The following is a 23412-nucleotide window of genomic DNA, read 5'->3' on the forward strand; positions in this document are numbered from 1 at the left end:
CCCCCCCCCACAATTTTTTTACCAGAACTTACTTGCATTGCTGCTACCTTTTGTGGATGGGTTTAAAGTGATAAACCTGTCCAACTATTTCCTGTACGTCATGGGAACAAAGGAATGTACAGGAGTGAAAAATATCAGGCAAAACCCAAAATTCACCAAGTATCAAGCTGTATCCTATCCAATTGAGCTTTCAGTAGTTTCTTTCTTCCTGCCCCCCACCCCCCCCACCCCCGATCCCTTTAAAAAAAAATTATTTAGCTCCCTCTTGAATTTGCTGACACTATCCACTGTAACCATTTCCCTATGCAACCTGTGCTATACATTCATCACTCTCAGTGTGAAGCAGTAGAATCTGAAGTGTCTGTCCACCCTCCCTCTTCTGAGCTTGCCCCTGGTTACAAAGTTTGCGATTATAGCAAACGTTTTTTTTATTGTCGGGATGTGGGCAAGGCTGCAATTGTTGCCTATCCCTAGGTTCCCTGAGGAGGAGTTGGTGGTGGGCTGCCACCTTCAACCACTACAATGCTTGTGCTGGTGCTCCCACAATGGTGTTGGGTTGGGAAATACAGGATTTTGACTCTGACTATGAAGGTGAGTTATGTCCAAGTCAGAATAGTGTGTGAGATGAGGGGGAAAGTGATGGTGTTTTCATGAATTTATTAGGGTTCACTGTACCTACACTGGAATAAAGGTGGCTCAGGGTAGCTCTTATTAAAGTTTTCAGGATTAGAAGAGGTATAAGCTTGTAGCCGCTTCACCGATCCCTCTTTAATTACCCTTCTCCAGTCCTCTTAAAAGCTAGGATGTCCCCATTGTAGTACGGTGATCAGAAGCGTACATAGTACTTCAGGTGAGGTTGAACCAGTACTCTAAGCATGCTCTATATTGCTCCTGGGACTTGAGAGCCATATATCCGGCTGTATACGCTGAGATTTTTGCTTGCCACCACTACTGCTGTTGCATAAAGCACTGATTGTTTTAATGCACTGTTCACCATTGCCCCCAAATCTCTCTTGTATCCTGTAGTTTATTACATTTTATTTTATATTCCCACTGCTTATTCCCAAGTCTCATTGTCTTGCATTTGTTCACTGTAAATACATTTGTCATTTGTCAGCCTAATCGATCCAGAAAACTTTGTATTTGGTCCACTTGCTCCATGTTATTTGCAGCTTCCCAAATTTTGGCAATTTTAGAATATTTTGTGAGCTCACCTATTTCTGGGTTTTGACAGGTTTTTTAAAAATAGCTTTAATTTATTACTGTAAAAGTTTTTTAATTATATGAAAATGAAGACAATTGAGCTTTGATATGAGAAAGCTGTTCTGATATCAGAGAATCTAGAATTATCTCTGTAACTTGTTACAACACTTTAGTAGGATTTTAAAATGTACAGAGTAGCAATAAATAAGTGCTGCGGCATCTGAATTGGTGCCAAATGATAAGCAACTAGTTTGCTCACGAGCTCCACCACTTAAATTGGCTGGTTACACACCGTCGGAACAGATTGCTGCCTTCTCTTAGCAGGGTGGTCGGTGCCTTATGAACCTTACACAAATGAACAAGAAACTTCAAAGAGAGGGCAACATTAGTGCGCTTTGGACCTCCAAAGCACTTCATCACAAAGTGGTAGTTCCACCCATCCCTCCCCCCACATTCTGAAATGTGCACGATTTCATACTTGACAATTAATGTCACCAGCTCCACTTGCAACTTTGCATTAATGGATTAAATGTATTGAGTGCTGTTTTATTGGATTTTTTGAATGAATTATGTAAGAGCAATCAAACAGGCCTCTAGCATCTCTGGTGGTTCCAATTGTAATACCGTGGGCCATATTGATTAGCACAGAACTGGATCCTGTTTCTGAATGAATAACTTTAACCTTTCTGTATGCTGAATGTCTTTACAGTTTTCAAAGCATACCTACTTTGCAGAATACATTTACCAAAAAGTGCAATTTGTAGAATTTGGGAAATGTGTAGATGCTAGTTCAGAGAATAATTTTGCATGACTTGAAGGATTTCTCATTTTCAATATAAAAATTGAAGCTTCTGTTCTCTCACCAATAGTGCAAGGAGGATTAGTTGTGTGAGGATCGGACCATTAAGTAGCCCCAGATGAGCTATAATGAGGTCTGTAATTCAGATCTATAATTCAAACCTTTTGAGTTTATCAAAACGATAGTAAAATTTACTGTTTGACTGTTATCTGGGAAACTAGTTCAGGGAATGGTGAGACAATCGAGCATAAACCTAATCACAATTGCCTTGGCATTTACGTTTGTGGCATTAAATGACAGTGATCATCTCGATTTAATAGCTATATTAAGGGAGTTCATATGATTGGCAACTAGTGATATTGTACTCTGTAAATTTGGTATGCCAATATCTAATTTAAAAGTATCCCAGTGATCTTGGTTTTTTTATACATTCCCATTAATTTTTTCATGTGCATTTTTCAGAAGTCTGCTTTCTAACTATGTTGAAGCATAGCAAATATTCAAGAACTGCGAGGCTAGGGCGGGGAAGTGGGACTAGTTGGATTGCTCTTGCACAGAGCTGGCACGGACTCGATGGGCCGAATGGCCTCCTTCCGTGCTGAAACCTTTCTATGATTCTGACTGCAAAATGAACGTTGTCCTTCTGACTGCTCTTGTCTTTACGCTGTACGTGATGAATGTCATCTGATCAATTCCTTTTTGGTGTGTCCTTTTCCAGTTTGGTGGAACTATCGGATGACATCCTGAAGTTGCTGATGGAACTCGTGTTCCGTTTAGTGTGCAGTGGTGAGCTGAGTCTGGCCCGGGTTCTACGGAAGAATATTCTGGATAAGGTAGATCAGAAGAAAACTGTGAAATACGCTAGTTTGATGAAGCCGTTGGCTGCACGAGGGGTAGCAGCAAGGTAGGAATTGTATGATACTTTAAAATATATGCTCCGAGTTTCATGCTGTTCTCTGGGTTATACAGAAGAGTGTTGTAAATGTGTCAATATTGAGAACAGAAATGAGGAATAAGTACCTGCACCTGTGAAGCAAGCTGCGGTGTAACATGCCCAGTGTATACAGAAATGTGGGGAGACGATATGTTTGAAAAGAGTTCCAAGAAAAAAGCTGCCAATAAATGAGGTTACAGGCCTCCTCAAAGCATATTTGTAAGTTACTGGAATAGCTGTTTAGAAAAACTAAAATAAGCAGATGGAAATGGGCGGTCTCAATTACATTCTTGGTTGGGGGGGTGGAAGAAGAGACATGTTGAATGAAAACAGAATCCACTCTGTCCGTGTGATTTCCTATAACCCACAGGTTAATGTCTTTGTATTTTCCCTGCAGGCCTGGAACCCTTCACGACTTTCACAGTCATGAGATTGCAGAGCAGCTGACACTGTTGGATGCCGAGCTGTTCTACAAAATAGAGGTAATGATCCGAAGGGGAATATTTGGATGGGTCTGTGTTCTGTGACAATCTAACAGATTTGTACATTTTCATGCTTTGCGTTGACATGAGATTAGCTGTCAAATAAAGCGCAGCACTGTTCTATTTATCTGAACAGTTGAAGAAACAGCAAGCCGGTTTCAGATAATTTGAAGTCAAAGGGTTCAATTGAGTAGAAGAATAAGATCAGATCAGCAGAAGTGAGCCGTAATAGACACCTGCATTATCAGACAACTGAGCAACAAGCAGAAGTTTCTGCTTTTGAGATTTATTGTACAAACAATTGCCCAGTGAAGATTGTTGATACTGTGGTATGGTCCTGGTTTGTAGAGAGAGGGTATAATGTTGGAGGCAAGACTATGTCTGAACATTTCCAGTAGGAGACTCTCATAAATGAAATGTAGGACAACTTTTTGTTCTCTTCTTTCCCTCCCCCCAAATCAGTTAACATCGGTGATGTAAAAATAAATATTCCATTGATGGTTCCTTTGTGCCACATTTTTGAAAGCAAGAGTACATCATGGTCCTGATCTAATAATATGCTGCCAGACTAGCAAATCTTTTGGCTGCCTTCATCTCACTTTTCTATCACTTCTCTTAATGACAGATCCCTGAGGTTTTACTCTGGGCCAAAGAACAGAATGAAGAGAAGAGTCCAAACCTAACGCAGTTTACAGAGCACTTCAACAACATGTCCTATTGGTGAGGAGGAGGCAATATTTCTCAGTTCTTTCAGCCTCTGACCAGTCTGAACCAAAGTTGTGGTTTTCTAGAAGGCAACTCTGTGATGGCTTTGTTGCACCTTTTTATAGTGTGATCATTTCCTGTGACCTGTCTCCTTAGAGCTAGTCTCACTTTAGTGCAATCCAGAAAATTATCTTGTGGTACGTTGTCATACACGTGATATGTATGTTACCATGTAAACTTTAAATACTCAGATGTGTTACACTTAAACGAGTGCCTTTTGTGGGATTGAAGCAGCATCAGAGGTGGCTCTTTATGTACAGTGGCTGATGACAACTTTCACAATTTATTTGATTGAAGCCACACTACTTCCATGATTAACTTGTAGTAGCATTTGATGCCAGAAGTGGTAGGAGAGATTAAATAATAAAATCCAAAGGGGATTTAGAAGATAGCCAGATTCAAGAGGCCGCTCACTTAACATGGAGAATTTAAAATGTTTGTAATCATCCCCATGAAAATTTAAATTATTTTCACCAATCTCATCCTCTTACAAAATGCAAAATTGGTAATCATGTAGTATGTTTGTGAACTTTGTGACTTTGTAAAAATTCAACAAGTCTACCTCGCTCTGAAATTGTGCATCCTTCTCCTTCCTCACTGTTTTCAAATTATTGTGCATTCAACTGGGAATTGAATTTTGTAGTGTTAACATTTCACACTGGAACAAAAACAAAACCTTTTAGCTACACTGTGTCCTAAGTAGGCTTAATGCAACTACCCTAGATACATCCTTTGAGCTATACCGTATTTCTCCAGCCAACCCATGGTGACAGGATCTCGCCACGCTGCTACTTACCTTGTACCCCTGCGCAGCAAGATCCCAAAATCTGCATTAGTGCAAAGATTGTAGACCTCACATCTTATTTTGGCAAATGGAGTAAGTGATACTGGAGACCTAGATAAACGTTAACTGAAGATTCAGGAGGACTTGAACTGGTTAGTAAATTGAGCAGATAGATGTCAGATAAAAATTAATATGGAGAAATGATAAGTGATGCATTTCAGGAAGATGAACGGGGAGCAATATACTCTAAATGGTAAAATTTTTAACAAGAAAGGGAACAGAGACACGTTGTGGTGGGGCGGGGGGGGGTTTCAAATACAAAAATCTTAGTGAGAGGACAAGTTGACAGATGTTTTTAAAAAATAAACGCCTTGGGATCTTAGATTTTATAATTAGGGTGTAGAATACAAAAGTAAAGAAGTATTGCTGAACCTATACAAATCATCAGTTAGGTTGCAGATTGAATATTTGGGCACCTTACTTTGGCAAGATTGTTAAGGCCATAGAAAAGGTACAGAACAGACTTACTAGAGAGTGTTTAGAGTCTAGCTAAACTGCCACTCTTATCACTGCAACAGAACAGATTAAGAGGGGACCTGGTAGAGGTGTTCAAAATTAAGTTTTGAACAGGTAAATTTGGAAAACTATTTCCAGTGGTCATTGAGTCTGTATTTCGAGGCATAAATTTCAGATCTTCACCAAAAGCATGAAGGGATGGCTTTGGAGTATGTGTTTTAATGCAGAGGATTGTTATGACATGGAGTGACCTACCCGAAACAGGACAGAAAGCAGAATCCATAATATTTTAATAAATTGGTGAATATTTGAAAAAGAAACATTTGAAAGGATATGGGGAAAGTTGCATGATAAAGGGACTTTAAGAGAGCTGACATGGGCACAGTCAGCCAAATGGTTTCTCTTGTGCTTTAAAATGTTATGATTCTGTAAATCATGAGTCCTGAATGTGGGGAGGGTGGGGATGAAGAGAAAAGAGAGGGCCCACATAAACTGAATAGACCATACACATACATAAGTAATAAATGAAAGGAGCTTAGGGTGATTGACCTGCAATGCTTTCACTCCTCCTTTCTGGGAGGAAATGCCTGACATTCAGATCATGCCTTCCCATCGCGGCATGTATGGGATCAAGAACTCACATGCTGCCCACTCCATGGCACAGTTCATTAGGAGTGTCACATTGCCCACCATACCTAATCTTTCTCTTCTCCCCTCAGTTTTATTCTGAAGATGCTGACTTGTTGGACTATAGTTCCACAGATGTTAGCTGCTGTGTAGTGCCTTGATCAGGTGGCCCTTCACCATGTGTGAGCCCAAACATTGAATATCAAGAAGGCTATGTGCCCACAGAGGACATTGCAGCTGAGCCTGATCTGTCTTCACTTGATGTCAATACACAGGCATTTTCCAGTAAGGGAAAAGCTGTTTTTCCTCTCTTTCTCCCCTCTTTCCACCCCCCCCCACCCCCAAAATTATCCCAGGGGCATTGAGGTCAATCTTGGTGCATTGGCAGTTGAGATCAGCTAACTAAGCACACCACCAGTGATCAGGTCTGGGACCTTGTGCTCTGTATAGCTCAGCACCACACTACATGATGCAGTTGCCCAAGGAGCTATGTCAACTATTTTTTTAAAAATTAGTCCAAAAATGTTTTCGTCAAAAAGACTTTCACTGCAGTGATAATTCCCCCCCCCCCCCCCACACGCTTTTTTTGCAACTTTGTTAAAAGCTGATGGTTGCTCTATCCTGAATTACGATATTGTATTTTCATTTGTTAAATCCTATTGATCTCTCTCAGGGTACGGTCGATAATTATTCAACAGGAAAAAGCACAAGATCGAGAACGGCTGCTCCTAAAGTTCATCAAAATTATGAAGGTTTGTAAACTGGTACATGGTTTGAGCTACATTCATTGTAACATCCCACTGCTGTCAAGATCATTAATACTGAGAGTTGCAGGACTCTTTATAAACGAATGTGACTTAATCTGCATATACTGGAATATCTTGCAACTTGGGTGGTGATGTGTGGCTGCTCAAGAACTAAACTAAAACATAGTGCAATTTTATACATGTGAAATACCTGTTTGTAGGAGGGACTGTGTGTATTTCAGAATATAAATTTATTTTAATTATGCATGTTGACTTTTCATTATTACTTTGAGAAGTAAATAATACTTCAAGTGCAAGTTTCCAGCCAGGTGAAGAGCATGGTATGAATCAGGCTGTTTTTTTTCAATTAATCACTCACAATTGTGTTTAATGCGAAATGCACCATCAGTAAGTTTTCATAAACTGCTGTGCAGTGGTACAGCACATTGCAGCTTTAACATGAATGGGCAAGAAGGTGGCAGACGGAGTATAAAGTGGGGAAATGTGAGGTTATTCACTTGGAAGGAAGAATAGAAAAACAGAATATTTTTTAAATGGTGAGAAACTATTAAATGTTGGTGTTCAGAGGGAATTGGGTGTCCATGTACATGAAACACAAAGTTAGCATACAGGTACAGCAAGCAATTAGGAAGGCAAATGGAATGTTGGCCTTGCAAGGGGGTTAGAGTACAAGAGTAAGGAAGTCTTGCTACAATTGTACAGAACTTTGGTAAGACCACACCTGGAGTACTGTGTACAGTTTTGGTCTCGTTACCTAAAGAAGGACATACTTGCCTTAGAGACGGTGCAACGAAGGTTCACTAGATTGATTCCTGGGATGAGAGGGTTGTCCTATGAGGAGAGATTGAGTAGAATGGGCCTATATTCTCTGGAGTTTAGAAGAATGAGAGGTGATCTCATTGAAACATATAAGATCCTGAGCGGGCTTGACAGGGTAGCTGCTAAGAGGCTGTTTCCCCTGCCTGAAGAGTCTAGAACTAGGGGGCATAGTCTCAGGATAAGAGGTCAGCCATTTAGGACTGAGATGAAGAGGAATTTCTTCACTCAGGGTTGCGAATCTTTGGAATTCTCTACCCCAGAGGGCTGTGGATGCTCAGTGGTTGAGTATATTCAAGACTGAGATCAATAGATTTTTGGACACTAAGGGAATCAAGGGATATGGGGATCGGGCAGGAAAGTAGAGTTGAGGTTGAAGATCAGCTGTGATTTTATTGAATGGCTGAGCAGGCCCGAGGGGCCATATAGCCTACTCCTGCTCTTATTTCTTATGTTTTTAACATGCTGTGCCACTGAGCAACCAGACATAGGTCATACTCACGGTTCCCTACATGCTGATAGGTACAGAGCAGACACTGTTGTGGAATTTCTCATGGCCAATTATAATGCAGCATCAGTAGAAGCTTCTTGCATTGAAGGAGAAGAAATTATTCCCATGAAAAGAAAAATCTAGATGTCACAGAAATATCCATTTAGCTATGTAACTCTGAAATCCTTGCAACATGTGCTGAAATTTAAACATTTTTTTTCCTTTTTAGCACTTACGCAAACTGAATAATTTTAATTCATACCTGGCTATATTGTCTGCATTAGACTCGGCACCCATCCGTAGGCTGGAATGGCAGAAGCAGACTTCAGAGGTAAGGCCCTTCCTGTCTCTTCAGGCCTTTTTGTGCTTGATTCAATTTAGCAAATGAGTATGTGACAAAATGTTCAGGCTTCAATCCTTGCAATGACAGACGCTAATCCATAAATTTGAGCAAAGTACCCTCAGGGCAGCAATAAGCTATATTTAGGTTTATGCTGTCATCCCAATTTTATGTGGCTGCTGCAGCATCATGTCTGTATGACATTTCATGAATGCATACTTCCATGTATATTTCAATCAAGAAACTAAATTTAATAAAGGGAAGCTTTGGAAATGAATTGATTGAATAGATTACTAATTGTAGAGTCCCACTGGATAGCTGATAATGGAGACGTCAGTTTGATGAAATAAGGGATGCTTTTTACCCCAGAGTTGGGGTTGATGTACATGATCAGGATATGGTAACGGCACTTGACTAGTGTCCATCCCATAATACATATCAGCTGAGAGTGGTTGATATGGTCACTGATTGCAAAGAGGGGAAAAAATGTTCTGTTCTTCAGCACTGCCACCCTTCAACTTGAACACAGAACTCCCTGGAAGATAAATTGAACCATTGCAGATTATTCAACAGCAAGAATTAAACCTAACCATGGAGCAGCCAGAGCTCTGTAATAGCAAAAGCATTTTCAGTAAATGCAGTGTGCTGATTTTAAAAGGTTACTCCTAGTATGCCAACTTAGTTTGGCACAAATATATCTGCAGGGTTACATCTGCTTCTGTTGTCACAGTTGTATGCAGCTTAAAATACATGCAAATTACACAGTAATGTTTTTCAGCTCTTGAGTTTAGTTTCCTTTACTGAACTGTGTCTAACACCCTGTCTCAATCTCAGTCATGTGCTGCTTTTCACCACCACCAAAATAACACTTTTGAAGTTGGAAAGAAGCCATGAATGCTGGAAATCAGGAATAAAAATAAAGTGTAGGATATACACAGCAGATCATTCTCAATTTGAAAGAGAAAGAAAAGTTATCAGTTCTGGTGGGGCTCGCTGTGATATTTCTTGATTTTTAAGTCTGTGACCAGAAAATTGTAAACATTTCTCAGAAAATTCATGCCCACAGGATCCTGTTTTAACGGATCACAACTCCCAAGTTTCCACTTTTCTGTCTTGCAATGGGCAAAATGGATTCAATTTTTAAAAAGATATGAATATGTTTTTAAAAATAAGAGTTTTCTGGGCTATGCCAGTTGTAAAAATGTAATCCTTAAGATTTGAGGAGAAGTCTGTGGCTGTGGGTTTTCCTTGGAATTCACAAATCTCCACCAAATTTTAAATCCTCTTTCTCAATCAAACTTGCTTGTTAATGATGCTCTTATGTGGGTTCGAAGTGGCATCAAAACCACTTCCACTTGGGTCAAAATGGTGTCCAATTGCCCAGTCCAGTCAGCTCAGTTTCCTTGCTTTGAATTAAATTGAACTTGGAGAGAGAGGAGGAGGCCGCCAATGAGATAGTAAATGAAAAAGATAATGAAACAGTGTTAGGAAAAAATAAGATTGGTACCAAGTTGAAGACTAAGGAAAAGGACTGAAGACATTTATAGCAGAATAGATAAATTCTACAGGATAAGTTTCAAGAAATACATTGACCTGTGACTTGTTACCATGGAAGGGAGGCATTCTCAACAAGCACATCCCTTGCTCCTGAAGACCTAGATTAAGCAACTGGTGACAAGTAAGTCTGGTAGACAGCATAGATTTGGAACCTAGAACATCAAAGCGCTTGGTGGTACATGTCCTGTGTAGATCCTTTCACCATGCTGAAAGCAGATGCCCGCCACGTAGCTGACAAAACTGAGGCCTGGCATGGCAGCTGCTAGACAGTGTTGTCTGAACGCCAGTTATGAGACCATATGCTTACGGGCCAAAAAGTCTGAGCCAACCATGATCGGATTGCAGAGATGCAAGGCAGCTGTTGCTAAACCACTGCACCTACAACTGGTGAAAGCATAGTTTTGTGAGGAATGGGCAAACTGATGTCAGCAGGATAGCGGCAATGCACTCGTTCTAAGGTAAGCTGAATTGCTCATTAAGGCGACTGAGTGTTCCTTGTATCTGCTGTTTGCCTAGCAACACTGTCTAGGAGCTGCCATGCTAACCCTTTGTTTGTCAATTGTCTAATAAGCAATTAACGATTCTCATGGGGGGAGCGGTAAAGATAAGTGGGGTATCTGTTGTCTCACTGGCTCCAGGATAACACACCTGCTAAAGGAAGATTAGGATTGAATCAACTCTCCATTGTGGACTCAACAATCTGATACCTGAGCCAGGCAGATGTAGAATGGCATAGAAATTACAATATGGAAAAAGCCTAACCGATCTTTGGTGTTTATCCTTCATATAAGGTATAGTCCTAATACCATGTGCTCTCTCTTTATTCCCTTTTTCTTCCACCACCTATTTAATTTATTCCGAACTGTTGACATGGTCTCTGCTTCACTCACTAGCTCTGCTAGTGCAATCCACAGCCTCACAACCCTCCATGTAAAATCACAAGTTTCTCCTGTGCTCTGTCCTGGATCTCTTACATTTAATCTTATATCTATGATCCCTTGTCCCAGGCCCCTCAACCACTGGAAACAGTCTGTTTCTATCTACTATGTCCCTTCATAATTTTAAACATCAATCATCCTTAATCTCCTCTGTTCTAAAGAAAACAGTCTCAATTTGTCTGTTGTACTCCAAGCCACTGTTGTATCCAACCAGCCTGGCTAATAAATGGGACCTGGCAGATAGACCTGTAACCGGGGGCTGAGATTCTTCCCACTCCCACAAACCAGTGCTCTAACGCGTAGGGTAGTTCTAACTGGATAAGCTTATCAGTATTCTGTGCTGGTAAGATGTGTGGTTTTAGCAGGTTAACCGTAGCACCACTCCTGCAAACTTGATGAGGGTGGGGGGGGTGGGGAATAGAGTCAGTGAGCCTTGGCTTTTGCCACCTGTAGCTCTCTGGACCCAGGTAAGTGGAATGTGTCCCTACAGAGAGTGTGAGAACTCACTCCATAATTGATTTCTCAGTCACTTGGTTTGGAGACTCTTGAGCAGGTTTTTGCATCTGTCAGGCACCCACCTTACCAAAACAAATGGAAACTGCACTAATAGAAGCATGTACCAGAAAGACCGCACTGGGAGAGGTTTTAAAAAAAAAAGAAAGCCAAAGTGGAAGAACCCTTAGAATACAACAAAGAAAATTATAATGAGCACACAAGGAAAAACATCCAGATGGATTAAAAGTAGGGAGTACAAGAAAAGATACAAAATGAATGAGATAAAACAAAAATAGAAATAAAATGAATAATATGTTAAGCATTAATTCTGTTTAAATCCAGTTTAAGTAGAAATCTCCAGCTTTACCATAAGACTGAACAAATATAGTAAAACCCCTTAATTTGGGATTCACATGTTGTGTTTTCCTTCCTTTGGTCTCATCAGACCACACGGCCTGAAGAGGAGAGCAGGTTACCTGTTCCAAGGCCTGCACCTCTGCCTCTCTTACTGCACTGTGGTAATTTGGGGGTTTTAAGAATACATAGGAACCGCTAGACGAAAATAGACCAAGGCCCATCGAGTTCGCCTTCTACCATCTTGGTAGTCACATGATACAACAATCGTGGAGTTGTTGACTAATCATAGCAATCAGTCTCTATCAATGAGTCTACAACAGACCCAGATATAATGCGAGGAAAACCCCTAGTGGTGGAGAACTTTGGGAACCACAGGTCCAGTCATCTGTTCCTCCCAAGCATGCTGCACTTACCATATGTCATGTCTCAAATTACTCATATACTGTATCACAAAATATTATTTTCTGAAAGAAATCTATCTAATTTGAATTAATCGACTATCTGCTTCCACCTTCTCCTTAGGGAGCCTGTACCACAGATTTACCTCACTGAACTAATGTTTCTGCAGATTAGTTTTGAATTTAACCCCCCTTCAAGCACAGGCCATGTCCCCTGGCTCTGCTGTTCTAGACAAGGTAATACTGTTCATCATGGTCTACATTATCTAGTCCCTTTAGAATCCCAAGATCAGCAATCATATCATCTCTCAACCTTCTCCTTTCCAGTGAGAACATGCCCAATTTGCATAATCGCTCCTCACAATCCAATTCCTCCATCCCCTCAATCATTCTGGTTGCTCTCTTAGAATCATAGAAGTTTACAACATGGAAACAAGCCCTTCGGCCCAACATGTCCATGTCGCCCAGTTTATACCACTAAGCTAGTCCCAATTGCCTGCACTTGGCCCATATCCCTCCATACCCATCTTACCCATGTAACTGTCCAAATGCTTTTTAAAAGACAAAATTGTACCCGCCTCTACTACTGCCTCTGGCAGCTCGTTCCAGACACTCACCACCCTTTGAGTGAAAAAATTGCCCCTCTGGACCCTTTTGTATCTCTCCCCTCTCACCTTAAATCTATGTCCCCTCGTTATAGACTCCCCTACCTTTGGGAAAAGATTTTGACTATCTACCTTATCTATGCCCCTCATTATTTTATAGACTTCTATAGGATCACCCCTTAACCTCCTACTCTCCAGGGAAAAAAGTCTGTCTATCCAACCTCTCCCTATAAGTCAAACCATCAAGTCCCGGTAGCACCCTAGTAAATCTTTTCTGCACTCTTTCTAGTTTAATAATATCCTTTCTATAATAGGGTGACCAGAACTGTACACAGTACTCCAAGTGTGGCCTCACCAATGCCCTGTACAACTTCAACAAGACATCCCAACTCCTGTATTCAATATTCTGACCAATGAAACCAAGCATGCTGAATGCCTTCTTCACCACCCTATCCACCTGTGACTCCACTTTCAAGGAGCTATGAACCTGTACTCCTAGATCTCTTTGTTCTATAACTCTCCCCAACGCCCTACCATTAACGGAGTAGGTCCTGGCCCGATTCGATCTACTAAAATGCATCACCTCACATTTATCTAAATTAAACTCCATCTGCCATTCATCGGCCCACTGGCCCAATTTATCAAGATCCCGTTGCAATCCTAGATAACCTTCTTCACTGTCCACAATGCCACCAATCTTGGTGTCATCTGCAAACTTACTAACCATGCCTCCTAAATTCTCATCCAAATCATTAATATAAATAACAAATAACAGCGGACCCAGCACCGATCCCTGAGGCACACCGCTGGTCACAGGCCTCCAGTTTGAAAAACAACCCTCTACAACCACCCTCTGTCTTCTGTCGTCAATCCAATTTTGTATCCAATTGGCTACCTCACCTTGGATCCCGTGAGATCTAACCTTATGTAACAACCTACCATGCGGTACCTTGTCAAAGGCTTTGCTAAAGTCCATGTAGACCACGTCTACTGCACAGCCCTCATCTATCTTCTTGGTTACCCCTTCAAAAAACTCAATCAAATTCGTGAGACATGATTTTCCCCTCTCAAAACCATGCTGACTGTTCCTCATCAGTCCCTGCCTCTCCAAATGCCTGTAGATCCTGTCTCTCAGAATACCCTCTAACAACTTACCCACTACAGATGTCAGGCTCACCGGTCTGTAGTTCCCAGGCTTTTCCCTGCCGCCCTTCTTAAACAAAGGCACAACATTTGCTACCCTCCAATCTTCAGGCACCTCACCTGTAGCGGTGGATGATTCAAATATCTCTGCTAGGGGACCCGCAATTTCCTCCCTAACCTCCCATAACATCCTGGGATACATTTCATCAGGTCCTGGAGATTTATCTACCTTGATGCGCGTTAAGACTTCCAGCACCTCCCTCTCTGTAATATGTACACTCCTCAAGACAACACTATTTATTTCCCCAAGTTCCCTAACATCCATGCCTTTCTCAACCGTAAATACCGATGTGAAATATTCATTTAGGATCTCACCCGTCTCTTGTGGTTCCGCACATAGATGACCTTGTTGATCCTTAAGAGGCCCTACTCTGTCCCTAGTTACTCTTTTGCCCTTTATGTATTTGTAGAAGCTCTTTGGATTCTCCTTTGCCTTATCTGCCAAAGCAATCTCATGTCCCCTTTTTGCCCTCCTGATTTCTCTCTCAACTCTACTCCGGCAATCTCTATACTCTTCAAGGGATCCACTTGATCCCAGCTGTCTATGCATGTCATATGCCTCCTTCTTTTTGACTAGGGCCTCAATCTCCCGAGTCATCCAAGGTTCCCTACTTCTACCAGCCTTGCCCTTCATTTTATAAGGAATGTGCTTACCCTGAACCCTGGTTAACACACTTTTGAAAGCCTCCCACTTACCAGACGTCCCTTTGCCTGCCAACAGACTCTCCCAATCAACTTCTGAAAGTTCCTGTCTAATACCATCAAAATTGGCCTTTCCCCAATTTAGAATTTTAACTTTTGGGCCAGACCTATCATTCTCCATAGCTATCTTAAAACTAATGGAATTATGATCACTGGTCCCAAAGTGATCCCTCACTAACACTTCTGTCACCTGCCCTTCCTTATTTCCCAAGAGGAGGTCAAGTTTTGCCCCCTCTCTAGTCGGGCCATCCACATACTGAATGAGAAATTCCTCCTGAATACACTCAACAAATTTCTCTCCATCCAAGCCATGCTATGGCTGTCCCAGTCAATGTTGGGAAAGTTAAATTCCCCTACTATTACCACCCTATTTTTCTTGCAGCTGTCTGTAATCTCCTTACATATTTGCTCCTCAATTTCCCGTTGACTATTTGGGGGTCAGTGGTACAATCCTATCAAAGTGATCTCTCCTTTCTTATTTTTCAGTTCTACCCATATAGACTCAGTGGGCGAACCCTCGGATATATCCCCTCTCACTACTGCCATGATGTTCTCCGTAATCAAGAAGGCAACTCCCCCTCCTCTCTTACCTCCTGCTCTATCTTTCCTATAGCATCTGTACCCTGGAACATTGAGCTGCCAGTCTTGCCCCTCCCTTAGCCATGTTTCAGTAATAGCTATAACATCCCAGTCACATGTACCCATCCATGCCCTGAGTTCATCTGCCTTGCCCATCAGACTTCTTGCATTGAAATAAATGCAGTTTAATCTAGACTTCCCTTGGTCTTTGCCCTGCTTTCTCAGACCATCTGTCCGGTCAAGTTTTGTACACTCTCCCTTACTGCCTTTTGTTTCTGTCACCACTTTACTTCCCACTGACTTCCTGCATTGGTTCCCATCCCCCTGCCACATTAGTTTAAACCCTCCCCAACAGCACTAGCAAACACTCCCCCTAGGACATTGGTTCCAGTCCTGCCCAGATGCAGACCGTCCAATTTGTACTGGTCCCACTCCCCCAGAACCGGTTCCAATGGCCCAGGAATTTGAATCCCTCCCTCTTGCACCATCTCTCAAGCCACGTATTCATCCTAGCTATCCTGTCATTCCTACTCTGACTAGCCCGTGGCACTGGTAGCAATCCTGAGATTACTACCTTTGAGGTCCTACTTTTTAGTTTAACTCCTAACTCCCTAAATTCAGCTTGTAGGATCCCGTTTTTTACCTATATCGTTGGTACCTATATGCACCACGACAACTGGCTGTTCACCCTCCCCCTCCAGAATGTCCTGCAGCCGCTCCGAGACATCCCTGACCCTTGCACCAGGGAGGCAACATTACATCCTGGAGTCTTGGTTGCGTCCGCAGAAACGCCTGTCTATTCCCCTTACTATCGAGTCCCCTATCACTATAGCTCTGCCACTCTTTTTCCTGCCCTCCTGTGCAGCAGAGCCAGCCACGGTGCCATGAACCTGGCCGCTGTCACCTTCCCCTGGTGAGCCATCTCCCCCAACAGTATCCAAAACGGTATACCTGTTTGAGAGGGGGATGGCCACAGGGGACCCCTGCACTACCTGCCTGCACCTCTTACTCTGCCTGGTGGTCACCCATTCACTTCCTGCCTGTACACCCTTTACCTGCGGTGTGACCAACTCGCTAAACATGCTATCCACGAGTTTCTCCGCATCGCGGATGCTCCACAGTGAATCCACCCGCAACTCCAGCTCCGAGATACGATCGGTCAGTAGCTGCAGGTGGACACACTTCCTGCACACGTGGTCGGCAGGGACACTGGTAGTGTCCATGACTTCCCACATCTTGCAGCAGGGGCATATCACGGTTGCGAGGTCTGCTGCCATGACTTGCTTTAGCTTAGTTACCCCTTTTAAATTACGTTGAAATTAGAAAATGTTAACTATACCAGGGACCGAGGTTCACTAAAAAAAAACACTACCCGCTATAAAACCTGCAGACCTTCCCTTTCTTACTTTACTTACAGTAAAATGGTAGAAATACTCACCTGAACCTACTCACCAATCAGCTGCCTCCCCTGTGCCGCGTCACTTTCTGACTGGTGACGTCACCCCGAACTCTGCTGCTGGTCTCAGAGTCTCGCTTTCTCCGCACTGTTTATATCCCCGCTCTGGTCTCGCTCTTTCCCGCCGCTCACCGACTGAACTCCCGCTTTCTCCGCGCTGTTTATATCCCCGCTCTGGTCTCGCTCTTTCCCGCCGCTCACCGACTGAACTCCCGCTTTCTCCGCGCTGTTTATATCCCCGCTCTGGTCTCGCTCTTTCCTGCCGCTCACCGACTGAACTCCCGCTCTCTCCGCGCTGTTTATATCCCCGCTCTGGTCTCGCTCTTTCCTGCCGCTCACCGACTGAACTCCCGCTTTCTCCGCGCTGTTTATATCCCCGCTCTGGTCTCGCTCTTTCCCGCCGCTCACCGACTGAACTCCCGCTCTCTCCGCGCTGTTTATATCCCCGCTCTGGTCTCGCTCTTTCCCGCCGCTCACCGACTGAACTCCCGCTTTCTCTGCGCTGTTTATATCCCCGCTCTGGTCTCGCTCTTTCCCAACGTTCACCGACTGAACTCCCGCTCTCTCCGCGCTGTTTATATCCCCGCTCTGGTCTCGCTCTTCTGTATCCTTTCAATAGCTTTCAATACCCTTTTTTGTAATCAATATTTTGTTGTTTGGATTTTATTTGTAACACTGAAAACTGTTATTAGCTACTTCTCGCTTTTTCCTCTTTTGATAAAATATGTGCCCTGAATCCTCCCTAAAATGAATGGGTTTCTGCAGGGAGATAAAATAGATAATGCTACTCCTGACTTGTTAAATTCCCAGGTAAACTTTAGACACCAGTATCTTCATATCAGAAGTCGTCACAGTTTTTGCTAGCTCACTTACAATATTGAACATTTTCAGTACTATGCTGATTATTGCAACATTGTTCAATTTTTGACCATATTTTGATACAACATAATATTCCTTTCAAAATTATTTCTACCCTACAATGAAGCAAGTCATGTCTCCCTATCCAAAGTGCCATAAATTAGAGGATAGCTAAGGGGTATGAAAGCCTTGAGCACTTCAACTGGATGCTGCAGGCACATGACTGGTATTGTTTGACAAACTAACTTTCACTTTGTTTTCAGGGTCTGGCTGAGTACTGTACACTCATTGATAGCTCCTCTTCGTTCCGAGCATATCGAGCTGCTTTGGCAGAGGTGGAACCACCCTGTATACCATATCTGTAAGTATTGGAATGGCTTGCTTAATTCATCTGTGTTCTGAAGGAGGAATGCAGTCTTAAAACTAAAATACGTTGTTCCTCACGGTGAGTCGGAATTTGCTGGGTCAAAAGTTGACCGTAGTATATAGCAACTGAAAGTCTTGGGCACAATTGCTGCTCATCCCTGGAAAATCTGCCAACAGAAACTGATGTGCCATTTGGGAATAAAATAATTAGAGACAAGGAGCACTAGCCAAAACAGTATTGTTAGTACTTCAATCAGGCAGCAGGTGCTGGTAAGTGTAGTGGCTCCTCTTTTGATTTTGTAATCTGGTTGCCGCTAGGCATGTGGCGGATAATGCAACATGGTTAGCACTGACCAATCAGAAACCCCATTGATTCAATCGTTCTTAGACACATTTATATATAATCTTGCACAATAGTGCACACGTTCTGTACTTGGAGGAAGTTGCACTTACTTCTCTCTCTCACTAATTGCCATGCTTTAAACATACTTATACTTAACTCAGTCTTTCCAATTACATATCCAAGCTAGATTGTGGATGTTTCCACGCCACTCACCTGAGACTGCTGTTTCTCTCCAACTGTGTCTCCTCACCACTCATGCAGTTCTGACCTCTTCACAAAGCCCCAAGGTGGCCTTTTCCTTCTCCCTTCATCCTGCTCCTCTTCGAATAGTGTCATGGGATCTTTTACATCTACCTGAGAGGGCAGATAGGGCCTCAGTTTAACCCTCTCATCCAAAAGAAGGTACCTCCAACAATGCAGCACTCCCTCAGTACTACACTGATGAAGTGACAGCTTAGATTACGTGCTCGAGTCTCTGGAGTGGGACTTGAACCCATAACCACCTGATTCAGGCAAGAGTGCTACCACTGAGCCAAGGCCACCACCTTATAAAATAATACATAGATTACATAGAAATTACAGCACAGAAACAGGCCATTCGGCCCAACTGGTCTATGCCAGTGTTTATGCTCCGCATGAGCCTCCTCCAACCCTACTTCATCTAACCCTATCAGCGTATTCTTCTATTCCTCTTTGTACATCGTGCTTGGAAATATATCGCCGTTCCTTCATCGTCGTTGGGTCAAAATCCTGGAACTCCCTTCCTAACAGCACTGTGGGAGAACCGTCACCACACGGACTGCAGCGGTTCAAGAAGGCGGCTCACCACCTTCTCGAGGGCAATTAGGGATGGGCAATAAATGCCGGCTTCACCAGCGACGCCCACATCCCATGAACGAATTTTTTAAAAATGGAGCAACACTCCTGTCATTATAGAACAGCATATCATCTGACAAATGATAACCAACATCATGGGATAACCATATTCAAAATCTTGTATTTTATGCACTCCCTGTCAACTTTTTTCATTATACATTTCTATGTCCACATTTATAATGGAAACTGCAGGAGAGAATAATTAGTGTTTCAAGTTTACATAGGCTGTTTCCGTCATAAATATGGATGTAGGAATTTAAAATGGAAATATAAAAATAAGGATTTGTGTTTTACATTTATTAGAGTTTTTTGAGGATGTAACTAGCAGGATAGATAATGGGGAATCAGTGGATGTAGTATATTTGGATTTTCAAAAGGCATTTGAAAAGGTGCCAAGTAAGAGGTTGTTACATAAGATTAGGGCTCATGGGATTGGGATAATATATTAGCATGGATAAAGGATTGGTTAACGGACAGAAAACAGTAGGGATAAACGGGTTATTTTCAGGTTGGCAGGCTGGGGGGTGTGCTTGAGTTCTTCGAGGATATAACGTATAGGGTGGATAAAGGGGAACCAGTGGACGTAGTGTATTTAGACTTCCAGAAGGCATTCGACAAGGTGCCACATAAAAGATTATTACTTAAGATAAAAAATCACGGGATTGGGGGTAATATTCTGGCATGGGTGGAGGATTGGTTATCAAACAGGAAGCAGAGAGTTGGGATAAATGGTTCATTTTCGGACTGGCAACCAGTAACCAGTGGTGTTCCACAGGGGTCGGTGCTGGGTCCCCAACTCTTTACAATCTATATTAACGATTTGGAGGAGGGGACCGAGTGCAACATATCAAAATTTGCAGATGATACAAAGATGGGAGGGAAAGTAGAGAGTGAGGAGGACATAAAAAACCTGCAAGGGGATATAGACAGGCTGGGTGAGTGGGCGGAGATTTGGCAGATGCAATATAATATTGGAAAATGTGAGGTTATGCACTTTGGCAGGAAAAATCAGAGAGCAAGTTATTTTCTTAATGGCGAGAGACTGGAAAGTACTGCAGTACAAAGGGATCTGGGGGTCCTAGTGCAAGAAAATCAAAAAGTTGGTATGCAGGTGCAGCAGGTGATCAAGAAAGCCAACGGAATGTTGGCTTTTATTGCTAGGGGGATAGAATATAAAAACAAGGAGGTATTGCTGCAGTTATATAAGGTATTGGTGAGACCGCACCTGGAATACTGCATACAGTTTTGGTCTCCATACTTAAGAAAAGACATACTTGCTCTCGAGGCAGTACAAAGAAGGTTCACTCGGTTAATCCCGGGGATGAGGGGGCGGACATATGAGGAGAGGTTGAGTAGATTGGGACTCTACTCATTGGAGTTCAGAAGAATGAGAGGCGATCTTATTGAAACATATAAGATTGTGAAGGGGCTTGATCGGGTGGATGCAGTAAGGATGTTCCCAAAGATGGGTGAAACTAGAACTAGGGGGCATAATCTTAGAATAAGGGGCTGCTCTTTCAAAACTGAGATGAGGAGAAACTTCTTCACTCAGAGGGTGGTAGGTCTGTGGAATTTGCTGCCCCAGGAAGCTGTGGAAGCTACATCATTAGATAAATTTAAAACAGAAATAGACAGTTTCCTAGAAGTAAAGGGAATTAGGGGTTATGGGGAGCGGGCAGGAAATTGGACATGAAGCTGAGTTCGGATCGGTCAATGCCCTGTGGGTGGCGGAGAGGGCCCAGGGGCTATGTGGCCGGGTCCTGCTCCGACTTCTTGTGTTCTTTAGATTTGTGGTTGGGATCAGATCAGCCATGATCTTATTGAATGGCGGAGCAGGCTCGAGGGGCCGATTGGCCTACTCCTGCTCCAATTTCTTATGTTCTTATGTTCTTATGTTGTGGGGTGCTGCAGGGGTCAGTGCTTGGGCCTCAGCTATTTACAATCTATATTAATGATTTAGATGAAGGGACCGAATGTAATGTATCCAAAGCTAGGTGGGAAATTAAGCTGTGAGGAGGACACAGAGTCTGCGAAGGGATATAGACAGGTTAAGTGAGTGGGCAAGAATGTGGCAGATGGAGTATAATGTGGGGAAATGTGAGGTTATTCACTTTTGTAGGAAGAATAGAAAAACAGAATATTTTTTTAAATGGTGAGAAACTATTAAATGTTGGTGTCCAGAGGGATTTGGGTGTCCTTGTACACGAAACTCAAAGATAGCATGCAAGTACAGCAAGCAAGTAGGAAGGCAAATGGTATGTTGGCCTTTATTGCAAGGGGGTTGGAGAACGAGAGTAAGGAAGTCTTTCTACAGGGCTTTGGTGAGACCTCACCTGGAGTACTGTGTACAGTTTTGGTCTCCTTATCTAAGGAAGGATATACTTGCCTTAGAGGTGGTGCAATGAAGGTTCACTAGATTGATTCCTGGGATGAGAGGGTTGTCCTATGAGGAGAGGTTGAGTAGAATGGGCCTAAAAGTTCTAGAGTTTAGAAGAATGAGAGGTGATCTCATTGAAACATACAAGATTCTGAGGGGGCTTGACAGGGTAGATGCTGAGAGGTTGTTTCCCCTGGTTGGACAGTCTAGAACTACGGGACATAGTCTTAGGATAAGGGCTCGGCCATGTAAGACTGAGATGAGGAGGAATTTCTTCACTCGGAGGGTTGTGAATCTTTGGAATTCTCTACCCCAGAGTCCTGTGGATGTTGAGTCGTTGATATATACAAGGGTGAGATAGATAATTTTTTGGACACTAAGGGAATCAAGGGACATGGGGATCAGGCGGGAAAGTGGAGTTGAGATCGAAGATCAGCCATGTTCTTGTTGAGGGCAGTGCAGGTTCGAGGGGCCGTATAGCCTACTTCCTCCTATTTCTTATGTTCTTATGTATGACTGTAAAATGGGGACTTAATTAGGTCGGTCTGCCTGCCCTCGTCAAACAGTTATCCTCTGCCCTATAACCCTGCTTCACCTGAAGACTATACTTGACCTCGACTCCCTGTGTGCACCATCACTGGAGGTTAACACGTCTTTGTGTGTATCTATAAATATGCATCTTAGAATGATTGACTCACTGGGTTTCTGTTGGCTTTCTGATTGGTCAGTGCTAACCATGAGATCATGTGTTTAGCAGCAACCACTTAATACCATTGACCAGCAAGATGGAATTAAAATTGCATCTTGCCTCAAGGTAACTTTTTTCTTAGTATGAACAGAAAGTAGTAACCAATCTCAAGTTGGTGGGGATTAACTTGATCAAAATTTATTATCCTTGTGATAATCCAGGTTTGTAATGAGTTGCAGAATGTTTTGAGACTTGGCAAAACATGGAATTACACCAATGTCATCAGCAAACATACTGTAAACTGTACCAGGAATTTATTTCATGTTCTGTTTCTTAGCCTGAAGTCACATTCTGTGCAGGTAGCTTGCAGAAAACATTTGATCTTTACCCCTCTTCTATTTCTAAAGGGGCCTCATTCTACAGGATTTGACCTTTGTGCACCTTGGCAACCCAGATCTAATTGATGGAAAAATCAACTTTTCTAAACGATGGCAGCAGTTTAATATCTTGGACAGTATGCGACGCTTCCAGCAAGTGTAAGTATTCATGAGCCCTAGGAATACTGAATTTCCATAAAATTTTACTTCACTCTGAAGAGATGTATAGATATGAAGCAAACTGGTGATCTTGGATCCACACTACTAGCTACATAACCATTGCTGGTTTAGATCCACTGTTGCCAAGGTAGCTTAATGCAATTTTTGGAATTTGACCTTTTTTTTATAAAAGAAAAGAGCTAATTGAATTTTTTTTTATGTACTGGGATTCCCGAAAGGCCAGGAAAACTGCCTTCTCCAAGTGCTCTATCAAGCTGAATTTTTAACTGGTTACTGGGAGATATATAGCAGGCTGGAGTGACTTCCCTTCCCTTCCTAAGGATAAGATGATTTAGTTGCATTCCAGAATCTCCCTGACTGCATAGCTAAGATAAAGATCTTGACGTGTAGCATTGCATGTGTGAGCCCACATGTGATTTCTCTTTGTAGGGCATCAGAAAGGCACTACTCTTGTCCATCAAAAAGACTTTCCTTTTCCCTCTCTTTGCCCCCTTCTGCGTGGGTAACACAATTGAGATTTTAACAGTGAAAATA

At 42.6% G+C, this 23412-nt stretch overlaps 1 protein-coding gene across 3 annotated transcripts in view; it reads left to right on the plus strand.

Annotated features, from left to right (window-relative positions):
• The window catches only part of rapgef1a (Rap guanine nucleotide exchange factor (GEF) 1a), a 184142-nt gene that overhangs the window by 153693 nt on the left and 7037 nt on the right, over positions 1-23412 (plus strand). For all 3 annotated transcript variants that reach the window (XM_067969799.1, XM_067969797.1, XM_067969798.1), the window contains 7 exons: positions 2721-2906; positions 3334-3418; positions 4044-4138; positions 6784-6862; positions 8413-8514; positions 17935-18032; positions 22729-22857. In XM_067969799.1, the coding sequence (XP_067825900.1) occupies positions 2721-2906; positions 3334-3418; positions 4044-4138; positions 6784-6862; positions 8413-8514; positions 17935-18032; positions 22729-22857 (774 nt within the window). The remainder of the gene's footprint in view (positions 1-2720; positions 2907-3333; positions 3419-4043; positions 4139-6783; positions 6863-8412; positions 8515-17934; positions 18033-22728; positions 22858-23412) is intronic.

The sequence above is a fragment of the Heptranchias perlo genome, chromosome 31 (genome assembly GCF_035084215.1).
Source record: "Heptranchias perlo isolate sHepPer1 chromosome 31, sHepPer1.hap1, whole genome shotgun sequence".
In the NCBI taxonomy this organism is placed as follows: domain Eukaryota; kingdom Metazoa; phylum Chordata; class Chondrichthyes; order Hexanchiformes; family Hexanchidae; genus Heptranchias; species Heptranchias perlo.